General features: G+C 32.4%; 1 protein-coding gene across 1 annotated transcript; it reads left to right on the top strand.

Annotated features, from left to right (window-relative positions):
* The first annotated feature begins 60 nt into the window (after positions 1-60).
* Positions 61-15029, top strand: LOC127704876 (transcriptional adapter 3-B-like). The gene is made up of 9 exons (XM_052209109.1): positions 61-154; positions 2794-2906; positions 3722-3891; positions 4754-4903; positions 7314-7566; positions 8279-8372; positions 10129-10292; positions 11465-11709; positions 13541-15029. The coding sequence occupies exons 2-9, from the start codon at positions 2804-2806 to the stop codon at positions 13676-13678; spliced, it is 1317 nt and encodes a 438-aa protein (XP_052065069.1). The 5' UTR covers positions 61-154; positions 2794-2803; the 3' UTR covers positions 13679-15029.
* The last annotated feature ends 2133 nt before the right edge of the window (positions 15030-17162 follow it).

Genomic DNA, 17162 nt, shown 5'->3' with positions numbered 1-17162 from the left:
TGTCGATTGTTTTGATTGGTCGAAACATCTAAGGAAATGCAATCTAAGTTTTCATTGGATATTAAGACGTGCTGGATATTGACAGCGTTTGATCAGAAAGCTAAAAATAATTTTTAAATTAACTGATGATAGTTCTCAAAATATGGCGTAAATAGTAGGTCAAAAATAGAGTGAATGCAAATTAAAAGGTTTTAAATCTGCAGTGCGAGTTAATATAGATCCAATCCATTGATTGTATAAGCCTAAAAGAACAATAGCAAATTATCTCCCTTTTGAAAATTGTTCATAAAATTTCTGTTATTATAAAGAAGGTGAAACAAAAACCTTTGCAGATATCAATAAGAAAATTCAATTGTAGGATCTCCTATATTTGTGATCACAATAATCGAAAATGATCATATAACTTGTAAACAATACTAGAGACTAGTCTTTCTTTCTACACTACAGGTATGAATCGCTGTTCTATATAGGCCCACTCCTACATAGAAGGATGGCTAATGCCCTATATACAAATATACATCCGCACCCACTAAAAGCTCACAAAAGAACGTGCCACTAATCCACCAATTTATGCATATATATAACGGTAAATGCGTGCTGTACAAATACTGTGTTGTCATTTACATGTTTATATATACATTGTGCATTACAGTGCATTCGGTCAAGACGGATGATAATTAATGCGCTTAATGATCATCATTGCTCTATGCCTAAAATACTTGTTGCTATTATATGCTAGGTGTGCAGATATATACATTAGCTTTATAGAAGTCTATAGGCTAGCACAAAAGGTTAATGTCTTTTTCTTTAAATATACTGTTAATATTGGATATATGCGTTCAACTACAGTATGTAGAATATGTTCAACATTTAAGGCACATTAAAGCACTATGCAGCAAATATGCAGGGAAAGAAAAATGTTAAAGCACTATGTAGTAAAATGTCCAAATAAATAATAGTTAGATAGACCCTTAAGTACTAGATATGTTCTATATATTTATATAAGCACATCTCAAGCGGATTGTCGTTATTATAGAAAGATAAAATGCTTCTACATATGCCTATTAGTAGAGTAAAATTTTGTTCCAGTAATGCAATATAACTAATCTGAGTCAGTTCACCAACAAAGCTGTTCACCCCTTGCCTAACATGTACTTTGGGTCTGTTGCTCACATTATTATTTTGTGTTTGTTTAGTTGAAAGTTGAAATTGATTTTTTTTAAAAGAATCATGCTGAAAAGTAAACATAGGATAATTTTTGGACATAATTTTGTTGTTAACAAGAAAACATCAAAAACAAATTGATCTTGATCATTAAGCAGAAAAAACTTGAAAAATTGGCTCTTATATGAGTCAGGTATAGATCATACCAAATTTTAGTTAAACCAAAACTAGAATTTTTTTGCCAAGAATGGGATTAATATACATACAAAAATGAACCAGTTAAGAACAAGTGTATATCATTAAATTGCCTTATCATTCCAAAAACATACATTAGGAAGGGGGAGGGGTGGACATACATTTAGGGGCCACCTGAAAGACGCCTCCGGGTGCTGGAGTTTCTCGCTGCATTGAAGACCCATTGGTGGCCTTCGGCTGTTGTCTGCTCTATGGTCAGGTTGTTGTCTCTTTGACACATTCCCCATTTCCATTCTCAATTGTATTGTACTAAGTCAAAGGCAGTCAAAAACAAGATCAACCCACTGACAAACTAACAGAAACTGCAATGCAACAAAAGATGCTCAAATTTTCAGTATTTGCTAAACACCTAATTTTAGAACAAACTCATCCAAATTTCAAATAATATAAAAATAATCCATTGTCAAAGGAGTAGCCCCGGTAAGACCCCTTTTTGGCCCCAAAATATAGCAATTTTACAAATTTGTTAAAATGTAAACTATTAGCTATTTATTGGAAAGAAAAAAACTTCTGTTCCATAAATATGGGCTGATTTTGACAATACAATGCACATGTATTGTAATAGCATCATAAATTCATGCAATATTACTGAAATCTTCACAATTTTAGCATTTGTGCTAATTTTAAGGCATTTTTTGTCTAAAATGGAAGTGGCCGCATTTGTGTTCAGTCGTAATATTTAAATATATGTGGTATTTGATGATAATACATTACATATATAAAGGTTGAGACTGAAAACGAATGCAGCCACTTTCATTTTAGACAAAAACCATCTGAAAAGTGACGTTTTATGGCTTACCGGACCTTCTCCTTTAAGGAAACACTTAATTGAAATGTTCCTTTTAACATTTATCACACATTAAAAAATACAATAAACAATTATGACAGCAGTAACCAATGGCAACAATCTCCTGTCTTTAGACAGGTATATCGTGATGAATGTGGGATGTCAAACTTGTTTGTGAGTGCTTAATCCTCATCAGTGGGACGGTGATGTAACAGCACAAAAAACTTAACTTCAAGTCACACAAGTGATAAAGGAATTGACTCATCAGATCAGTGATGAGTATTAAGTCCAAAAAACAACTTACAAAATGACAAAAAAACACGAGGTAATTTAGTATATTGATCTATTAAAGTGTAATCACAGTTACTGAAAGCTATTTCTAGGCCCGATTGCTATAAGTATTTATAACTAAATTGCAATACATGTTTAGGTATATGTTAAAGTTTCAAAAAATTAAAATCAATATTAATACTGATAAAAAAGTCAATATTCAAAGATCGTTATGTTAAATTGATTACCTTTAACATATTAAAGAATAAGATTATTTCAGTTTAATTACAAGTCATGAATAATTAATTTTATTTCAGATAAAAAAGAATGAAAGGCAAAGGGAAGGGAATATCTGACCAAGATTGTCCTCTTCTGTTTCCTGACCTGGAGCCAGTTGATCATGAAACAAAATGTCCAAAATATACAGCTAGTAAGTCAATATTGTGTACTGTAGAACACAATGTTCAAAGTCCATGACTGAGTCATAAAACATGTAAAAGTTAGTGTCCTTCATGCCCAAAACACACTTCCTGTAAAACCATGTTATTTTTAAATGCTGAAAGTACATTGCTACAAAAGTTTCTAAAAATGAAAAATAAATATAATTGACAACAAGAGTAAGTTGATGTCAATGAAAAACAATTAAAGTGTTGGCAAGGAAGGGTTTGTGATTGTTTGTTGTTTGAACTAACGCTCTGAGAATGCCCCTCTTCGGATAATTTATGAATTTAAAAAAAAAAATTGCATGGCTTCAAAATTTATAATTTTATTTAAATGCAAAAAGTTTTAAACCCTTGGAAAGGAAAAGGTAAAACAAACTAATAATATACTAAGATGAATGTAAATTTATTTGATGTTAGAGGTAATTTTCAGCAGGATCTGCTTACCCTTCCGGAGCACATGAGATCACCCTGAGTTTTTGGTGGGGTTTGTGTTGCTTAGTCTTTAGTTTTCTATGTTGTGTTTTGTGTACTATTGTTTATCTGTTTGTCTTTTCCTTTTTAGCCATGGCATTAACAGTTTATTTTCGATTTATGAATTTGAATGTCCCTCTGGTATCTTTCGCCCCTCTTTCACTATATGCAGTTTGTAGTTCACAAAATATTATACATGTGTTGTTGTTTTTCATATAATGTGGTAAATTTAAAGCAATTAATCAATCTATCTATTTATATAATAGTGTTGAAAGTGTCTAAAATTGAATGTCTATTAAGCAATTCTGTACAGTGATATTTGATTAATTAGTTTTAGCTAGACCAGAAGAAGAAGGTATTGTTGTAGAAGAACTAGACCAAATACAAATTGATGTAGAGACTTTGTTAGCTGCTGTGGGATTACGTTTAAAACAGCTAGAAGAAGAGAAAAGTACGCTGAATAATTGGCAGGATAAAAAAGATGGCAAACTTGTTAAAAATGTGAGTATTTAAGAATGATTGAATGATGAGGATGATGGAAAACAATATACAGTTATATGTGTGAAAACAATGTATAGTTACATGTGTGAATATTCTATTAGACAAAATCGGTATAGTGAATTGGAAGTCAGATCACAGCGATATATTGCATCAAATGAAATGGTTTTCATTTTACTTGTTAATGGATTCAGTTGTTAATATCATAGCAATGAAATAAATTAAAAAGAGGTAAATGATCTTTAGGGCTTTTCCAGAATTAAATTTATGGGGGAAGGCACTTTCTATTTAACCCTGCCATGCATAAATGATTCAATGATTCTAGAAAAGCCCTTATTAATTAAACATAAAATGCGTATCATAATGTTCAAAAATATATACAACACATGTATACATGTACTTTTAATTCAGTCTATGAAAACATCATATACATCATAATTTCTTGCTTTAGGTAGATTTTTTTCAGTTAATTTATATATATAATTAGAGTATTCACATTGAGGATTTTTTATATTGTAGATGATTAAATAGAGAAATGACTATGGTTATGTATTCATTTTTTGTCTAATTTTGTTTTACATTAAACACAAAATCATTTCAGTTGAGGTAGACCACTTACATTTTGTGGAAAACATTTTTAGCAAACAAGAAAACATAGACATAAATTCCACTACAGAGGACTGTATACATGCAATGTTTATTCATTAGTGTTTGATTTGAAGAAAAAGATGGCAACAAATGATGCAGTAGTCATTCTATTTACATACATACACTATGATATAGAAGAAGGGTATCAAGAGAACTTCAAACTAAATAGTGTTTAAGCAAAAGTCCATTATATGCAAGATAAAATTTTACCTTTTAGCAACAGCCAGAAACCCCTCCACCATCCTTGAAGAGAGGTAAAACTGCAGATGAAAAACCCAGTAAGAAATTTAAAAGTCAGGGTTCAGATGTATCTGGTAAAGGATCACATGCAACACCTCCCGGCAAACCAAAAGGCAAGATAGCACAGGTATTTAAATAAAACTTGTACATTTATTGCTAAAAGTCGATGTATACTTTTCTGAAGAAAAGATCAACTCAATAGAGCAGAGAAAAAGTTGTTGAAACAAATATGACTTATTGGAATACAATTTGATATGTTGTGTCATAGTGCAAACCAACTTATTTTTACTGGATACTTTATTTCATGTTTAGTCCTTTCTAGCCGACTTTGCAGCGATTTATTTACATGATTTTCATGATGTATTTATGTGAGGGAAAATTCAAATTTTACTTATAAGCGTTATTTTCTACTCGTGAAACATGCGCAAATAAATCACTTGCAAAAATTAGTTGGTTTACAGTATACAAAAAAAAGTGTGCAAATAAAGATGGAGAAATCCTAGAGAGCCATGTTTTCCTCTAAAGCTCATACAAATTAATTTTTTTTTTTCAAATAGTATATGTAGGGGGCCTCTGTTGCAGAGTGGTCTAAGTAGTCAAACTACTCTATCACTAGCCTGTCAACACTGAGGTTGTAAGTTCGAATCCAGCACGTGGCAGGTGACTTCGACTTAATTGACTAGGATTTTCAGTTTTCCTACCGAAGGTCAGTGGTTCTCTCTGAGCACTCTGGCTTCCTCCACCAATAAAAACTTACCACCATAAAATAGCGTAATAGTGCTGAAAGTGTCGTTAAACAGCAATCAATCAATCAAATTGTAAATGTATATAGACAATGTATATTTAGTGTCTTTTTTTATCAACTTTATTTATAAAAGGCTTGAAAATAGGTTAAATGCAAGCTTAAGTGACAGTCAGATAGAATCACTTTGCAAACATCTACTGTAAAGGATCAGTTACCAGCACCTGGAATTTTTATGCCCCCAGCGCGGCGAAGGGGACATTAAGTTTTACCCTTGTCCGTCCGTACATTCGTACATCCAAAAATTAGTATCCATTCTCTAACTTTAGTTTACCTCAATCAAATGTTATGAAACTCATACACAATGCTTATAACCTCCAAACACAGATCAAATTAAAATTTGGGTGGCGTCACTTTTCACCTTCCCTTTTGTAAATTTAAAAATGTTCTTTTGCCGTATATTTACAAGTTGGGGCATCTGTGTCCTATGGACACATGCTTCATTTATTTTTCAATGCAGGATGCTTTGTGTAAATAAGGCTATTTATTGGATAGATTCTTTAGTAATGGTAAATGGTAAATGGTACTCTTACCCATGAACTGTCATGCAAAAATTTTTTAAGAATACTAAACTTTAGTATGAGGGTCTGGATGGGGGGTCCTTCATTTCTGTATTCTTTAATTTTCTAGGGCATTTTTTACTATTCTTTATACCCATTTTTCTCTATTCTATATATTTTTTTGCCATTATTCTCTATTCTGTAAACCCCCATCCACACCCTCTTAGTATAAGCTAAAATACATGTATGGTATACATTTAAAATCATAACAAAAATATATAGCTATCAATCAATGTAGTAGTTTTCTTGTCAGTTACATAAATTTTGAGAGGCGTGCAGTTTTTAGCATCAGGGTCAGTGGTGTCGATAATTTTTGCAAGGTTGTGATAAGGGTATATTGACAAGACAACCCACAGTGCAGACTGTTGTTTCCTCTGCTTGTCTTAATATTTACTTTTTTATTCAGAGTTACTTTCACTCTGAGGTTTTCCCGAAATATAATTGATTATTGATTGCTTAACACTGGGTTACAGGTTTGTGACGTAAAAGTATACACAGAAATTATGCTATTGTAATGGTATGTAAACAATTGATTTTTTTCAAAATTTTGTTTATTTAATATTTTAATTAGACAATATCATATATTTATACAAGTAACAAATTTACACATTTAAATATAGAATAAATGTAAGAATTAATTGCAGCTTACAGACATTTAAAATTATGTAAACTACAGAATTCAAGGGGAAGTAACTCAATTTTTTTTAAACTGATTTAAATATCTGCTTTTTTTCTCTTTTTAATTGACTGAGTCTTTTACTAAATCATTTGTCATTAAGGTTGTTCAAGACATAGGCATAACTCCTAGAATTTCAGTTAAGAGAAGAGTTGTAGAATGCTATAATTATTTGCAACTTACAAGAAAATGACATGTTGATAAATTTGTACCTTTTAACTGAGATCAGATGTTTATAACTGTGAAAATGTACAGAAATAAAATATATGGATACTTGACTGGCGCAGATCCAGGATATTATGTTTTGGGGGAGGGAATACCTGAGATTAGGAGTTAGAAGACCATATTGTGACAAAAAATATGCTGTGATTTTACCTACCGGTATAAATGTTTTTTTTCTTTTTTTAGGGGGAGGGCGTGTGCCGGGTGTGGCCTGTTTTGGCTTGAATACCATTAATGTATTTAATAAAGTGTACATACTGTGACAATATATTTTCAGGTAAGATCAGAATTAGAATTTGCAGCTGATTCCCCTGAAATCTTACCAAGACTACATAAAAATGATGTTGTAAATAAGTTCTGGCAGTCTGTAGAGCCGTACTGTTCTGATATTACCAACGAAGACATTAAAGTTCTGGAAGATCTTCTCAGGTCACATGACAATGATGATGATTACTTCAGAATACCACCGCTTGGCAAACATTATACAGAGAAGTGGGCAGAGGAAGATATACTAGAGGAACAGAGGGATGGTAAAAATTATAATCATTTTGTATTTCAAACAGTGAAGTGGTTTTCAGGACTAGATTTTATCATATATTTCCTATAGGCTACAGTGACTCTAGCTGTAAGTTACTCTCCTGAGTCCATATTCTGTTGTATGATTAAGAATAATAGTATTGAGGAAGTACTACCCAAGGAATCTTTCTCCTATATGGTTTTAATTGGCAGAGCTGTATCTGAAGAAGACAAAAATTCTACAGATTTTCCATAGTCTTCATCGTAAAATGAAGCCTTTCAGTCAGTGATCATATAGGTAGTTGGCATATCAGCACCAAAGTTACAAAGCACAGTGCCTCTCAAGGAACTTACATATTATATTTATGAAATACTTTATGGCAGTCTATGGTTTGTTGGGAGATTTTACAATGGAAATATTTTTGTCAAAACTTCACCATGAGTGCAGAGATGCAGAGAGGGTAAAATTTACCAAAATATGGCTTTTCCCATTGTAAAATCAAGTTTTAATTTGTGCACAAAACATATATGTATATTCAGCTATATTCAACACCCTACATGTATATAATAAACGGATTTTAACTCATTTAGTACTTTTCTTCATACTTCCCACATGTTCTCTGTCATTACTAAATACTATACAGCAAATAAGCATACAGATGCAAACCCTTTCTACATGATCAATCCACATTTATTGTCAACTTTAATATTCTATTTTATTTGTAGGTGCTAAAATGAATAGCAAAACAAGAAATACCAACAATAATCATTATAACAATACAGAAGACAGTACAACATTACTGAAAAAAGCAGAACAGAAGTAGGTTTTTATACGACCGCAAAAAATTTTAGGATCGTATATTGCTATCACGTCATCGTCGTCCGAAGGCATTTGGTTTCTGGACAATAACTTTAGTTTAAGTGTATGGATCTCTATGAAATTTAAGCAAAAGGTTCAATACCACAAAAGGAAGGTTGGGATTGTTTTTGGGGGTGATGGTCCCAACTGTTTAGGAATAAGGGGCCAAAAACAAGCATTTTTCTAGTTTCAGGACAATAACTTGTGAATAAGTATTTTGATTGATCTGAAATTGTACCACAAGGTTCAATACCACAAGTAGAAGGTTGGGATTCATTTTAGGGGTAATTGCCCAAACCGTTCAGGAATTAAGGGCCAAAAAGGGTCTAAAACAAGCATTTTTCTAGTTTTCAGACTTGTGTTTAAGTGTATTGATGTCTCTTAAATTGAACCACAATTTACAAAAAGAAAATTTCTTCAAATGTTTTCTTTTTTGGAAGGGGTGGGTGGGGGGGGGGGGGGGGGGGGGGGGTTAAAAAAAAAATTGGGGAGGGGGTCAGGATTTAAGAAATGGTCAATTTTCGAAAGAAAATTTTGGGGGTCACAATTTATTTTGCTAATTCTTTGTATATAGTCTGAAAACAGATTTACTAAGTATTGTGCAACAGCACAGTGTATTGCACAAAATCTTCAATTGAATATAAATTCAAATCATATAACCAATTTCAAGTTCTTTGACTACATTTATTCTGTGTCAAAAATCTATAATGTGTCAAATATTTAATTACAATCCAAATTCAGACCTGTATCAAGCTTGAATATTGTGTCCATTTTTGCCCCAACTGTTCAGGGTTGGACAGCTGCGGTCGTATTCATCTGCGCTCGGCGAAGCAGTTTATTTTCTCTGAGGTATACTGCTATTGACAAAAATGATACTCTTACGAAAATTGAATTAAAAATTGAAATGTCTGTAAAATATAAATGTAAGAAGAAATATTAGAGATAATTAGCATGATTAGATATAAGAAACATTTGTCTTTCAAGCAACAATTTCCCCTTTGTGATCGCAATGAGATATTGTTAACAATATTAACGGTTTCTAACAGCTATTGTGTCAGTGTGTAGTCTGTACAATGCCTACCTTTTTCTTGATGACAAATTATTTGTTAAATGGGGAAACCCTTCTAGGGAAGTAAAGAATGGCCTGTGATTGCAGAGTACAGATGATATACATAATACTGTAGGATTTTTAAGGATTTTATAATAGCACTTGAGTTTAAATTTTGGGAATTTAAAGATTCCAAAGTATTACAAAAATGATTCTTCTACCCGCTGTTAAACACATGCATCTTTATATTTTACCATTTGTTTGGTATTTCATTGTTATGTCCTTGTCACTATGTTAATCATTCTATCCATGTGGAAAACAAACAAAAGGTGTCCAGAATTTATATCTTGCCAACAGGTAGTAAATAAGTACCAACATATATCAGAAATCATATGAGTTCAAACAAAAACAGTGTTTTTGGAAGTGCTATTGTTTTTTTTATTTAATGATTAGCCCTTACATGATGTAGGTGAAGACATATTTTTAGTGCTGCTACTTAACAACAAAAGTTACTTTATTACTTTTGCTCTTCTTCAAAATATATCAAGCATTTTGGACTTTCATTTAAGTGTTGGTATAGAGCTTCTGTGGCTGATATCTTAGGATAAACATGACATGAAAGAATAGTAGAAATTTGTAACTCGTAAGTTTCCTTTTTAAAATTTATAGCAATATAGATGAATCCCCATTTGGGCCTCTGACACAGAGACTAGTATCAGCCCTAATTGAGGAGAACATTATGACCTCTATTGATGATGTTATGACAGATGTAAATGGTGGGTCAGAGGCACCAGCTATATCACCAAAGGCTCTAGCAAAACAATTGAATATTGGTAAGTATCCACAATTATAGCTGAATATATTACCAAAGGCTCTACCAAAACAATGAACTATTGGTAAGTATCCTAAATATCTCTTAATGCCATAACTAAGGGATTAGATATTTGTAACATTTCTATATTTGTCTTGCCTCCATGAAGTCGAAAAGATGAGACTTAGGGGTGCTGTTTCCAGCAGCGTCAACAATGTATTAGTTTGTGATTAGGTCAGTTTTTAGGGAACCACTAGTGGTAGATCAATGATATTAGGAAGTTGTATAAGCATTGGCACATCTCATTTCCATGTAGATCATTTGGCCCTGCCCCTTAGTCATGATCTATTAAGTTTCAAACTTTTGCATAGTTTACTTGTTCACAGCCAGAATACAAAGTCACACACAAGGATAGTTTCCATAATTTTATCAGAAATCGGCCTGCCTCAAGGTATGATGACACACTTTTATGCAACTTAATATCATTTCACCGAAAAACTGATTAGTGCAACATACTCCACTCTACTTCTGCTTAGTTTTCACTATCATTTGCTCATTTCCACAAGAGATTACTGGGCCATGCACCTTCAGTCATTGTTCATTGTTGAATGTTTTGCAAAGTTTACCTGTTCAAGTACTGTAAATTCAGAAATTATTGCATGCATTTATTATTGCGATTTTTCAAAAATGGACAAGAATGCAAGTTTAATTATTGCGATTTCAGAAAAATCTACATACAGATCTATGTTTTAGTTATCAAAATGCGAGTTCTTATTATTGCGATACTCACCTAGTCGCATTATTCGCATTAATAAAAACCTCGCAATAATTTCTGAATTTACAGTATTGCCATTTAAATTTCAATATTTGCATTACCTATACTATCAACATTACATTAAGGCAAGAAATATCTCTGTGCCAACAGTTTATTGTTTTGGTGAAATGAGCTTCATAGGTTAAATAGATTTGCTTTCATTTTATAAAAATGAGTTAATTCTGTTAACTCCCCTGAAATTGTGTTGATTCCTAATATTAAACAAACAATAATCAATCAATGTAAGTCATGGTCAAACAGAATATCTTATATTTAAGTATTTAATTTACTTTTGCAGAAAGCATTTCAGCCTGTGTCAATTGTCATGTTTGTTTTACTAGAAATGTCCAAGACAATGATTGTTCATGTTGACTCTGTAGGTAATCCCAGTCATTTGGAGAAAAGAATCAAAAGAGAACTTGAAGAGCAGGGTCTTTTAGATAGTGAAGATAAAGTCGATGATGACCCAGACGATGAGATTTTAATGGAACTAAAGCAAAAACAACAAGAACTTAAAACTTTATGTCAACATAATATTAGTATGACTAAAAATATGTTAGATAAAGCAAGGGAGGAAATGAAGAAACAGGATATGAAGAAAAAACTAGCAGCAGCAGACTCGGAGGTATATAATGATCAAGCAAAAATTGACTGAGAGTTATTGTAGAAATAAACGTATGGAGTTGGAGATTAAATTTCACCTTTTGCTTCAAACAACACCCATGTAATTTAATTCAAAATTGCATATACATGTACTCTGTAATGGAGATCACTACTGTTACCCTGATACATTTGATGTGTAAGTTAATCATATGAAATGCTTTCCAACCCTGTCCCCAATGGATTTCTGGTATTGACATGATGTATGGATAGTAAAGTAAAAGATAACAGGTAAAGCCTCTAATGAGGCAAAATTGGTAATAACACATCAACAGCATTCCTTAAAAAAACAATGAAGAGACAAATAACATACCAGGGTTTCAAATTATTGTGTGTCTGAGGTCAGGGACCTGGGAAGGGGCTTTTCAATTTTTATGCCCACCTAGGGGCATTATGTTTTTCTGTCTGTGCGTCCGTTCGTCCATCCGTCCGTCTGTCCCGCTTCAGGCTAAAGTTTTTGGTCAAGGTAGTTTTTGATGAAGTTGAAGTTCAATCAACTTGAAACATGTTCCCTATGATATGATCTTTCTAATTTTAATGCCAAATTAGAGTTTTGACCCCAATTCCACTGAACATAGAAAATGATAGTGCAAGTGGGGCATCCGCATACTATGGACACATTCTTGTTAATTTCAAAAGTGAAGGACCTCCCATTATTAACACTGCTGCTGTATTCAGGACCTTTGACTTTCTTAAGGAGGACCTTTCACTTGAGAATTCAAATGGTCTTGGACCTTTCTTTATAAAAAGCAAATCTGAATACCTGCAGGAAACATTCCTTAGTTGTATATTATAGTGCCAAAGTAACATAATGAAATAGAATTAGTTCTGAGTAAATATTCCATTTATAACTTTGTTTTTATCATACATACTTAATAGATTTTTATACGCCCGTCAAATTTTTGACGGGACGTATTATGTTATACAAATGTCTGGCGTCCGTCCGTCTGTCTGTCCGTCTGTCTGTCCCTCTGTCTGTCTGTCCGTCTGCCTGTCTGTCCGTCTGTCTGTCCGGCGTAAACATGTCGCACCGTAACTTGAGAATGACTTATCCAAATTTCATGAAACTTAACATAGTTGTTTCTTATGATGGTCAAACGGTCTGTATACTTTTTGGTGAAAATAAGATTAAAACTTTTTGAGTTACGGGACTTAGTAACTAAAACAGGTGTGTGTTTTTTTTCACATGTCGCGCCGTATCTCAAAAACAATTTATGATTATTGCTTAAAACTTTACAATCTTCTTAGTTATATTAATCTTAAGATCTGTATACTTTTTGGTGATGATTCAAAATTTTATTTTAGAGATATTGAGTATTTTGTTAAAAAAGGGGGAGGGGTTTTTCACATGTCGCGCCGTATCTCAAAAACAGTTTAAGTTTATTGCTTAAAACTTTACACACTTCTTAGTTATATTAAACTTAAGATCTGTATACTTTTTGGTGATGATTCAAAATTTTATTTTTGAGTTATTGAGTATTGTAAAAAAAGGGGGAGGGTTTTTTCACATGTCGCGCCGTATCTCTAAAACGATTTATGATTATTGCTTAAAATTTTACACACTTCTTAGTTATATTAATCTAAAGATCAATATTTTAGCGATATTGAGTTTTTTGTAAAAAAAAAAGGGGGTTTTCGCATGTCACACCGTATGTCAGAAACTATTTATGCTTATTGCATAAAAATTCACACACAAGACGACGGGCGTATCATGCGCTCATGGCGCAGCTGTTTATTTACTACTGTCCTCCAGATTTTGTTTTGATTTTGTATTAATTAGCAACTTATTTTTGTAGATTCTGGAAGCATATAGAAAAGTGCAATTAGCTAAACAGAAGAAGAAGACTCCAACAAAGAAAGAAAGAGATTCTGTATGGAAAGCTCTGAAGGACAGAGAAAATATGGTTAAAATGATTGAAGGATCTGAGAAGTGAAATAAATTAATAGCATGCCAAGTAGACATTTACTGTGTATATTGTATGACATTGGTGAAATTGTATGGGAATATTTGATTCAGTTGCAATATTTTGGATATTTAAACAAAAAGTAACAGCAAACAAAACAGTTTGGAAGTGTTGTGCTTTGAATAATAATACATAATAAATTCTCAGGATTATCACTTATTAACTAGACTATCAACAGAAGATACATTCACAGACAAAAATAAATTAATAATTGAATGCCTTAAATACTCTTTCAGAAAATACCTCCTTTTAATGATACAGTTGGTATTAAGAATAACGTAAGTTTTGTAATGACCAGATTTCATGTACATAAAAAGGCAATTATTCTTGTGAATTATGAGTGTTAATATTATTTTGTATTTAAGACTTCATCAAACTGAAGCTTAAGTAATTCTGATAGTTTCAGTCTTTTAAAGTTATAATTGTACTTAATATTATTCATCATTCAGTGTATTATATAAGCATCTCATAAACGACATAATATCATTTTTTCTTTCATACTGAATATTAAACCCATTTCTTTCCATACTTTTGCATGATGTCTGTCTAAAATCATAGATGCCAAATTTACAACAATCTAAGTACTTCTCTGCATTGGCCTTCATCAGAAATGCTCAAAGCCAAAAATTGCAGTTTAAGCAATAATTTAGAAAAGTATCAGCATTGAAAATATTTCCTTAGAAGGTTACAAAGATGCATTTGCCACATGCATAAAGGCATGCATACCAATCATGGATTTAGATTTTTTTTAAATGAGGGGAATGAGGGTAGGGGTTCCACCTAGAAAAAGGGTTCCACACTAACTTTTACTTGATTACATAAAAATCCTAAATTCTTCTAGGTCTGCCAATGCTTACCATTATAGAACACTAGATCACCAAAAAGAAAAGAATGTAAGTGCAAAAATAATGTCATAAATTATAGTAAACTTCATCTTATTTTACAATCTTAAGAAACTCTATCTGATAATTAGATTGGAGTGAAATGTCATCATCAGAACAGAATTATCATATTCTGTTGATATCAAACATTTTTGATACTCATAGTTGTAACCTTCAGCCGTAACATGGCCTTGTGATATCTTTAATCGTTGTTTTGGCAGAGATTTGATAAGGACAGAGGAAATATATTATCTGAAAAGTTTTGTTAAATTATTTATATCAGTATTCAAACTTCCTATATAGATCAGTTTAAAATGTTTCCTTATATTTGTATGCTTGTTTGTAATATGTAGTTAACATTGTTTTATATATGTTGTGTAATTACTTTGTTTACAGAAGTATTTAGATGTATCAACAAATAAATAAAAAAATAATAATTCTGTTTAGTTTATATATTATGATTTAAAGCATGTATATAATTTCATGGAAAGAACAAAATTAAATAATTCATATTTTTTTTTCAAATACATGTCAGGTTTTATAATACATAAAAAGGGCTAACAGGAATTTCCAAAAATAATACAAGATAAAACCATCTACATCAACCACAAATGTCTGACTCCTTCCAAAAATAATACAGGATAAAACCATCTACATCAACCACGAATGCCTGACTCCTTCCAAAAATAATACACGATAAAACCATCTACATCAACCACGAATGTCTGACTCCTTCCAAAAATAATACACGGTTAAACCATCTACATCAAGTACCAATGTCTGACTCCTTCAGAAAATAATACACAGTAAAACCATCTACATCAACCACGAATGCCTGACTCTTTCCAAAAATAATACACGGTAAAACCATCTACATCAACCACGAATGCCTGACTCCTTCCAAAAATAATACACCCTAAAACCATCTACATCAACCACGAATGTCTGACTCCTTCCAAAAATAATACACAGTAAAACCATCTACATCAACCACGAATGTCTGACTCCTTCCAAAAATAATACATGGTAAAACCATCAACATCAACCACGAATGCCTGACTCCTTCCAAAAATAATACACGGTAAAACCATCTATATCAACCACGAATGCCTGACTCCTTCCAAAAATAATACACTGTAAAACCATCTACATCAACCACGAATGCCTGACTCCTTCCAAAAATAATACACGGTAAAACCATCTACATCAACCACGAATGCCTGACTCCTTCCAAAAATAATACACGGTAAAACCATCTACATCAACCACGAATGCCTAACTCCTTCCAAAAAAAAAGCCACAAACATACAAACAACACATAGTTCATATAGCCATCCTTGACACTCAAAGATTGTGTTTCATGCTTCATTTTTTTTTATTTATTTCAGCAGTTTGCCTAATTCTGCAGCTAAATACATAAAATAAGTATAGATTTCATATAGATCTTCATTGTAATAAACCAGCAACCAAGCACAACATGAAATATTTTTGGCAAGTGAATACAGTGAACTGAGGCTAAATATGTTCGTATTGTTTAAATCTCATAAATTGTACAATTTCTATATCCCTAGTCACACTAGCGATTCTCATCACACGACATTAATTATTCATCCGGTTGACTAATTTATAGAGTAATAGAGATGTTGCTGTCTAAAGTTCTTATGCTGCTCAATTAACCATTAAAATGATGTCGAAGTCAATGAATCCCTGACAGATTGACATTGTGCCAATATAATGAGTCAAGCCCTTTGAAACTGATTTTTTACAGTTTGTTCTTATGTTATACTATTACACCATTGTTTCTTGGTTAGAGGAGGATTGAACACTCACAAACATGTTTAACCCAGCCACTGAAGTCAGGAGCCTGTTATTCTGTGGTTGCCTTTGGTTCTTGTCTAATATTAATTTATTATTTTGTTATAAATCAGGCTGTTGTTTTTCTAGTTTGAATTGTTTCACATTTTATCATGTAAGGGCCTTTTAAAGCCGACTATACAGTATGGGTTTCGCTTATTGTTGAAGACTATGGTGACCTATAATTGCTTAAATCCACGTTATTTGGACTTGGTTTGATTGTTGTCTTATTTCAAATCATACGATCTCCTTATTTTACATATATATGTACAAATTGTGATGTTCTGTAGATCAAATATAGTAATTAAGAATTACTGAATAATGTTGAAAGTCATCAGTGGTTTGACCATACATACATGATCACAGTGGTGTGACCATACATGCATGATCACAGTGGTGTGACCATACATACATGATCACAGTGGTGTGACCATACATGTATGATTACAGTGGTGTGACCATACATGCATGGTCACAGAACATATGGTCAAAGTAGAGTGTGTGTTGTCAAAGGAAAGCCTTTTTCAGAATAAAAGTAATGACAACACTGGAGTAACATTGCATGATCTAAGCCTTTCCATTTTCCAGATTTCTTAATAAACTCTTAATCTAAATAATACTCTGTTCAGAGTACATGAATCTCTCGCGCAACGCATTGCATGAACATAGAAATAGCGGGCATCCTTCTGTTAATTATCCCTCGCGCAACTCGTTGCGAG

The sequence above is a fragment of the Mytilus californianus genome, unplaced genomic scaffold (assembly GCF_021869535.1).
Source record: "Mytilus californianus isolate M0D057914Y unplaced genomic scaffold, xbMytCali1.0.p SCAF_6, whole genome shotgun sequence".
Taxonomy (NCBI): domain Eukaryota; kingdom Metazoa; phylum Mollusca; class Bivalvia; order Mytilida; family Mytilidae; genus Mytilus; species Mytilus californianus.
Note: the sequence above shows the minus strand (reverse complement) of the source record. Positions and strands in the feature narration are given on the sequence as shown.